At 37.5% G+C, this 7,578-nt stretch overlaps 3 protein-coding genes across 4 annotated transcripts in view; all 3 read right to left on the reverse strand.

Moving 5' to 3' along the window:
- Window positions 1-837, reverse strand: part of LOC111471227 (mRNA-decapping enzyme-like protein) — a 5,835-nt gene extending 4,998 nt beyond the window's left edge. The window contains exons 1-2 of the mRNA XM_023116936.1: window positions 358-837; window positions 48-88 (exon numbers count right to left, since the gene is read on the reverse strand). Coding sequence (XP_022972704.1) covers window positions 48-88; window positions 358-516 — 200 coding nt within the window. The 5' untranslated portion in view covers window positions 517-837. The remainder of the gene's footprint in view (window positions 1-47; window positions 89-357) is intronic.
- Window positions 838-1,730: 893 nt separating this feature from the next.
- On the reverse strand, window positions 1,731-3,417 carry LOC111471224 (casparian strip membrane protein 1-like). The gene is made up of 3 exons (XM_023116934.1): window positions 3,004-3,417; window positions 2,779-2,902; window positions 1,731-2,129 (listed from the first exon to the last, which is right to left on the reverse strand). The coding sequence occupies exons 1-3, from the start codon at window positions 3,300-3,302 to the stop codon at window positions 1,911-1,913; spliced, it is 642 nt and encodes a 213-aa protein (XP_022972702.1). The 5' UTR covers window positions 3,303-3,417; the 3' UTR covers window positions 1,731-1,910.
- Window positions 3,418-3,934: 517 nt separating this feature from the next.
- LOC111471175 (probable UDP-N-acetylglucosamine--peptide N-acetylglucosaminyltransferase SPINDLY) overlaps window positions 3,935-7,578 on the reverse strand; it is a 10,546-nt gene continuing 6,902 nt past the window's right edge. For both annotated transcript variants that reach the window (XM_023116872.1, XM_023116871.1), the window contains exons 12-18: window positions 7,297-7,495; window positions 6,725-6,919; window positions 6,338-6,432; window positions 6,115-6,250; window positions 5,783-6,000; window positions 5,481-5,608; window positions 3,935-4,776 (exon numbers count right to left, since the gene is read on the reverse strand). In XM_023116872.1, the coding sequence (XP_022972640.1) occupies window positions 4,382-4,776; window positions 5,481-5,608; window positions 5,783-6,000; window positions 6,115-6,250; window positions 6,338-6,432; window positions 6,725-6,919; window positions 7,297-7,495 (1,366 nt within the window). In that variant the 3' untranslated portion in view covers window positions 3,935-4,381. The remainder of the gene's footprint in view (window positions 4,777-5,480; window positions 5,609-5,782; window positions 6,001-6,114; window positions 6,251-6,337; window positions 6,433-6,724; window positions 6,920-7,296; window positions 7,496-7,578) is intronic.

Here is a 7,578-nt window from a genome sequence, read left to right on the forward strand (position 1 = left end):
AAAAAAAAAAAAAAAAAAACAAATAAACAAAAAAGTAATGAAAAAACCTCTTCACTACGAAAAGAGATCCTTCAACGTCCTTCCGACTCTGCAACCATACAGAAACGAGATTAAGAAAACAACCAGATATACCACCTTCCATCAGCTTGGAAGGAATTACAGAATAGGAAATTGTAAACACTATTTCGTGGAATAAAATTCCTAAAATTTCCTTGCTAATCATGCCAATAATGCTGATTCGATTCGATTTACACAATAGATCGAAAAGAAACAAGAAACATAAGATCTTCAATTCAAATTCAACCTCGCTATGAATAAAACCCGAACAACAATGAAATAGCAGGTTGTACGACTAACCCATTGATTGGTCTCGATATTAAACTCGTAGAACGTCACATGGGCTGCGGTGATTAAAATTTCTTCAATGAAAGGATCTATTCTCTGCAACACAGTTAGATTAAGCATTTTGGTGCTCTGCTGGTCAAGATTCGGCATCAATTTTCCGGATTGAGTCATCTTCGATCGACGGAGGACTTCGTTATCTAAAACCCTTGGATTCCTTCGCTCCTGAATCTCAGCCCTTCCGTTCTTTTCCCGGGAAAGTGACAGCGGCTAAAGAGAGACCAAATCAGCTTTGCGGGAAACGAAAATGGACACTAATCTGATGAAGGTGGAAAGTGGGCAGCTGAATTATAGATCGTGAATTCTTTCAACTTGCAGTTCCCTTCTCTGCGTAAAATTAATACATTACTTTTGTTCTTCAATCTTGATCTCAATTTTTCATTCCATAAGATTTTGGACTTTTCTTAATTTTTGTCCAAATTAGGTCTTTCTTTCTCCCTCTCCCCCTTTTACCTTCTCTTTCTTTTAATAATAATATAAATAAATAAAAATAAAAACTAAATTATACGAATATCTAGAGAACTAAGAAAAATGGTAATAATTTGTCCTAATATTACATATTTCAAAGCAAATTTATTAATTCCTTTTAAAATTTTATTCAGCTTCTTAATCACTCCCGAGATCGACCTAGGTTTAGATCGAGCTTCTCGTTGACTTAGGTTATGTTCTTGGTTACAAGGATTTTTTTTTTCTTTTGTTTGCCTGGGTTAAAAATAGTCTAAAGTTCACCTTAAATTATTTTTCGTAATGATAAGGCATGTAGTCTTTTACCACCGAGTAAAAGAAATTGAAACTCGAGTTAGCACAACTTTAATTGAACTGAACTCCTGAGCCTCGGTAGAGCTGCTGCAATGGTGTGGGGGCGTTAGAGGTTGTTGCCTCATGGCCAACTCTTAGAGGCTAAAATTCGACGCAAAACTCTACTATCAACCTAGCCATTCTCGCTTGTTGACTCCCTCCTCCATTGATCGAGCTGCTTTGTTGAGGTAATAGAAAAAGAAAAATTGAATATATGGCTAAAGTTATGCTATTTATGTTACAATATAGGATACTTCGAGTTTACCTGTTAAAAATTCAAACGAGCACGTTTGAATGCATTTCTTAAAGTGTTGCACTCCAATAAAGATAAGAAAATAAACCCGTTTTTTTCTAAATAATTTTAGGGCACTTCATTATTTCTATATTCTTAACATCAAACAAGAGGCTTACATTTGAACACGGTTTGACTTTCATATACTAACGGGTAAGTATATTTTTTAACTTTCTTTAAAAATATTTTGTATTAATTTAACTTATATAGAATTTTTTTAAAATCAAATATTTAAAGATGTACTTAAATTTGGTATGAACCCTTTTTACATAAGTCAAAGTCAAACCCAACAACCATTGTAAAATAAAAGAGAGAAGAAATTACATACAAATTTTCTTAAATATCCCAATTCCACAACACACCAACAAACACACAAACCAAAGTGCCCAAAACCTTAAACTTTTGAGTAATCATATGATCAATGGCTGTTTTTGAGGGACAGAGCAGAGAACAAGATGAGTAGAAGAAACAGCAACACGCCGGCGAACGCCCCCACCACAGCCCCACTCGCCTGCTGACAAAAGTCCCCAAATTGGTTGCAAATCGCCAGCCAGTTCGTGCTCGAGTTCCCGGCATGAGCGATGTTCAACACCGCTGCTGCCGAACCTGCAGCTGCTGTGTTCAGCGTCATAGCCACCTGCAAAATCTAAGTTTTTAGCTCACCCCTAACATGTATGGTCCTTTTTGTGTTTTTCCTTTCGAGCTTCACTCAAACTTTTTAAAAAGATGTCGGCTAGAGAGAGATTTTCTCGCCTTTATAAAAAGTGTTTCGATCATTAGTAGGTATTGTTCTTTTTGGACTTTTTATTTTTACACTCCTATCAAGATTTTCACTCACTTATAAATTATGTTTTATTCTGTCTCTGTGGGCTTTCCCTATCAGGCTCCACTAAATTTTTTTTAATAAAATACTATCTACTAGAGAGAGATTTTCGCATCGTGGTGTTTTGTTTTCTAGCAGATATTGTCTCGGCTTTCCCTTTCAAGCTCCCCTCAAGATTTTTAAAACACTATCAAGAGAGATTTTCAGAGCCTGTTTGGTTCTATATTGTCTTCCTTGGACTTTCCCTTTCAGACTCTCCTCAAGATTTTTAAAACGCTATTTACTATTTACTAAAGAGAGTTTTCACATTTTATAAAGGTGTTTAGTTCTCTAGATATTGTTATCTTTGAGTTTTCATTTTCCTGATTCCCCGAAGGCTTTTAAAACTAGAGATTTCAACACCATTATAAAGGGTATTTGGTTAAATTTGAGTTTGTTTTTGAAGAACAAGAAAGGAACTTACGGCATCCAAAATCAACAAGAGAAGGCGAGCCCCAACGGCATGTGGACGAACAATGCAAACAATTGAGAATGGAATTGATAGCATCACATATCCTGCAACTATCCCCATCGCTATCACAAAAAACCTGCCAAATTCAAGAAAAATTCAAACGCTAAATGATTTATTATATAAACCAAACTTAATCAAAACTTAAAAAAAGTAATCTTTTTTGGAAGAACACCCAACTGGAAAGTGGGCAAATCATCGTAGCTAGCTTCAAACTGGAAGAACTGAGTGAAAAACGGCAGAGTCTCTTCACTAGTTCCCATGGTAGCAGCCGCCGCCAGCGCAGCTGCAAGGACACCAATTCTCAGAATGATGTCAAAAATGGCAAGCCCACGTTTCATCCGGTGGGTTCCCCTGTCTGACCGGACAGGAACCGGCGCCGCCGCCAGAAGCGGCGTCGTGCTCTTCTTCTTGGCAATTGGGCCGCTGTGGTTGGTGTCAGGGGCAACGTCAATGGCGGTGGATTCGGCGTTCTTCATTTTTGCTCTGTTTGTTGTTGAGATTCGAGTTTTTTAAGAATAGGAGACTGTGAGTGGTGGGGAATGATGAACAGAGTTGGGATTTAAATAGAGAGAGAGGAACAGGGGATTTGATTAGTGAATGGAGCAGATGAAGTGGAGGGAGTTGTTGATGATGATGATTAAATTACCTTCTCCATTTGGGATTCAAGAAACAGAGGACCTTTTTTTCTGCATATTCTTATGTTCTTTTGAATAACAGTAATAGGTAGGGAAAGTGATGCATGATAAGGAAGATGAGTTGGGGAAGTAGCTAACCAATCCTAATCCAATATGATCAAGATCCTTCTTTTATTTTTTTAATTTCCTACTCGATTTTGTTTATTAAAAAGATACTCCTATCTTGGTTAAGATAAATTTTTTAAAATTTAATTGTGTTATTGAAAATTTTGAAAGTTTTTAAGATAAATAAAAAGTCCGGGAATATTTTTATTAACTTAACCTAATGTATGATCATTAACAATATCTAGTCGTAGTTTATTTTAATAAAAATATATTTAGAACAAATTTAAAGTTAAAAATATATTCAAAATTTATATATATATATATAAAATTTTGACTCGACATGAATGTTTGATCGAACGAACACAGTGAGTTAATAGGCAAATATTCCCATTAAGAGAGTTCCAACAAAACCCAAATGATATCTACAATTCTCAAAGATCTAACACCTAATGATACTCATTTTACTTTCTTCCATGGAAAATGCATCGCCAATAACAGCATCTAATGGGGTTAATAACAAACTTCAGAACGTTCCCAACCAGACACTTCCTACACAAGCCATTTCAAATTTTCAAGGCACCATCATTGAAGAACACCAAAACCTCTAATGATATACACCTAATTCTCTATGATTCGGTGAGCGAAAAAAATGCAGTACACTATGTCTAACAGTAAGTTCCCAAACCTATACGTTTCTCCAGGCAAACATCGAACGTATCGATTGTTTGCAACCTCGTTCTGCAGACATGCTGCTACACAGGCCTCACCTGCTCCCTGTAAAGTTTTTAAAAGAACTCCACAATTACCAATCAAATTCATGTTTCGATCGAGCTTGCCTGTTTTTTGGGTGTCGGATGCAACGGATCTCTATTTTCTCCACAGGGGGAATCGTCGAGGGCGTCGGAGGAAACAGGACAATGACCGTTGGATTTGATAGATGTCGGAGTGATTGGCTCTTCCATAGCTTCTTGCTGTTGTAGGATTTCTATGCGTTTCAATGATGGCACATCTCCTTCACAGTACCTGTGCCAGATTTTACGATATGTGGACTCCAGACCAAGGATGAAATTTGGGCCATCACAAACGGGAGACTTCGCCATGAGATTCCGGAGAATCATTCTTAAGTTAGAAAGAGCTGTTACATCAGATGCTAGTTGCAATGCCAACTTTACATATTCTTCCTCGTTTTTAGCTACAAGGTGTCCTAAACCTGTTTAGAAACATCATGCAAAAATGCTAAGTATTCAGATTAAGATCGACCATATAAACTTGAAAACGAAACGAGAGACAACAAGATGTTTTGAATCAGTCTACAGTTCTTGTAATTTATTGTTACGGCCCCTCCGTCTTTAAGCACCAATGTTAATGTTCAAAAGAGATCCAAACTTCTATTAAAATCCTATCGGGACTCCATCTACAAAAACAATGGAGAGTTTCTGCGAGATCCCACATTGGTTGGGGAGGAGAACGAACCATTCTTTATAAGGGTGTGGAAACCTCTCCCTAGCAAACGTGTTTTAAAAACCTTGAGAGGAAGCCTGAAAGGGATGAATCGTTACAAATGGTATCAGAGCTAGACACTGGGCGATGTGCTAGCGAGGAGGCTGAGCCCTAAAGGGGGAGGACATGAGGTGTGTCAGCAAGGACACTGAGCTCCGAAGAAAGGGTGGATTGGAGGATCCCACATCGATTGGAGAAGGAAACGAACGCGAAACAATGTAACTGATATTCGGGATGAGTTTCGTTCAAGGCATTTAGTCTAATTCCTACAAAATATACTTCATTTATGATTCCCTCTCTGTTTAGTTTGGTAATTGTTAGATCAACCAAAGCCAGACCACAAGGAAAGGATGAAGATTCAAACAACGACGAACGACGAACGACGAACGACGAACAAAGATAATGGTTACTCACCAACATTGGTGAGAAGACTAACGCCAACATTGTGAGCATGAACAGATCCAGCCATTGTTACACATGGAACTCCCATATACAATGATTCACATGTAGTTGTCGTTCCAGCATACGGAAAAGTATCCAAACTACAACACGAAAAAAAAAACAAAACAAATAAGAAACCTTAAAAATCTCATAAACGACGAGAAGAAATCGAGAACTGTACCGTGTCATTAAGCGAATAATGGCAAAAATATAACGTATTTAAAAGAAAACATCAAACCACATAATATGAGGTAAAAACTCTTCTCAAACTTTACCTAATATCCATTAAGGAGTAGGCCTGCATATGGTCATGGTTCAGAAGAATGAGAGGAAGAAGATCGACTCGTTGCGATTCTAAACCAAGGTTCTCCAAGATTGATAGAAATTTCTGTCTCACACTATCACAACAGAAAGGCTTACACTTCACGACGAGTCTAGAATTCGGTATGGCACATAGAATCCTTGCCCAAACTTGTAAGACTTTAGGCGTTATCTAACGAGGCAAAAGGAACCGAAAAAGGCAATGACCAAAAAAATTATAATTCTAAAATATAAAAAAAGGGAAATAATGCATGAAGACAAGTACATAATTGCTGTTAATCTGTACCTTAGCTAGATTATTGAAGCTACCAAATGTGATGAAGCCATTAGCAAGAGCTGGAGCACTGGACACAGTACCAGCCTCAGGAGAAGGTGTATAGCAAAGGAAGCATTCTGGCAACCGAACTAACTCCTCGACGTGCCTGTGATAAATAATGGCATGATCACGCTGTAAAGAAAAACTAACTCCACGAGTTTTGTCGTTAAATTAGTAGGTACACGAGACATACTTCTGTTTTGTATTGGGAGGATCCGCCAGCGCATCTGTAATCCGATAATCGATAGTGGGCAAACCAGTTGTGTTCGGGTAGCCAATCCATGTTACCTAAATAAAACCCAGCACCATGCATCAAAAGTTCATAAAACAAGCCAAACAAGATTATGAAAAGCTCTTCCAACTGGCACTAATACAAGGACAAATGTCAAAAACATCTGTAAATAAAATTCGAAAACATCAATGCAGGTATCATCGGTTAGTGACGGCCTCGTAGCAATTATATACAAACAATATTTAACGATACATAGACAACCATTTTACACAGCAGGACACGAAAATATAAAGTAAGTGAAGCAATTGTCAGTCAACCAAAGAACAAAAAATACATCTTTCAACGAACCTGAACAGGCGCAGGTCTACACGCCATCATCCCCAACTTATTATTAGCTGTATGGCCAGTAAGCTCCACCAATATATCCACTTTGTCTTCCCTGACCATGCTTGCAACCCTTTTTTCATCAAGTCCATATATATCCCTCCAAACCCCACCTTGTTTTAAGACTTTGTCCCGAAACCTAATAGTTTTTGCATCGGCCTGTAAAATCATATGAAACAATCCACATTGTAACTCCAGAGCCATTGTAGTTGAAAGAGACAAGGCTAGGAGAGTTATTAAACTTCGAGTCGAGTTAATGATAGTTCTGGATGAATAAACATTAGAGGTTGACAATCACGGCTAGGTTTACAAGAGAAGAATTTGAAGAACCTGTGAACTGGTAAGCTTTGCTATATTACCGATGCAGTTTGATAGTCGTTGGAATGTCAAGAAATGGCGCTTTTAGAGCCATTAAAATGGCAAGGGGAAATGCTTGGATAGCAAATTATACATGATGAAAAGTGATAATTAAAACAATATGTACATAGTCAAGCATAATAAGTATGTAAAAAGTTCGCAACATTATAACTGTATACCTTCACAACTGCCGAATAGACGACAACTTTGTACTTTGCATAATCATGATGGGCGAGGGGCGCTTCAATGAAATAAGACACGGAGTGAGTAAAATAATCGGGAGACACATAGCCAATAACAAGTTGACGGTCTGGATCTTTAAGGTTGTCCCATGATGTATATTGTGGATACAGCCTCATAAATCGCCTGCCCCAATCCCTATATAATTACCAACATATCTAATTAAATATAGGACCTCAAGTTTACATCAAAGCTACAAAAAAAAAAAAAAAAAAAAAAAA

Source organism: Cucurbita maxima, unplaced genomic scaffold, assembly GCF_002738345.1.
Source record: "Cucurbita maxima cultivar Rimu unplaced genomic scaffold, Cmax_1.0 Cma_Scf00049, whole genome shotgun sequence".
Classification (NCBI taxonomy): domain Eukaryota; kingdom Viridiplantae; phylum Streptophyta; class Magnoliopsida; order Cucurbitales; family Cucurbitaceae; genus Cucurbita; species Cucurbita maxima.

What these genes read in the sequence shown, in the direction of transcription:
- LOC111471224 (XM_023116934.1), bottom strand. Translation starts at nt 3,302, where the DNA reads ATGAAGAACGCCGAATCCACCGCCATTGACGTTGCCCCTGACACCAAC. An exon ending in GATGATTTGCCCACTTTCCA is followed by an intron (nt 2,903 to 3,003) that starts GTTGGGTGTTCT and finishes TGAATTTGGCAG; the next exon opens with GTTTTTTGTGATAGCGATGG. An exon ending in TCTTGTTGATTTTGGATGCC is followed by an intron (nt 2,130 to 2,778) that starts GTAAGTTCCTTT and finishes TAGATTTTGCAG; the next exon opens with GTGGCTATGACGCTGAACAC.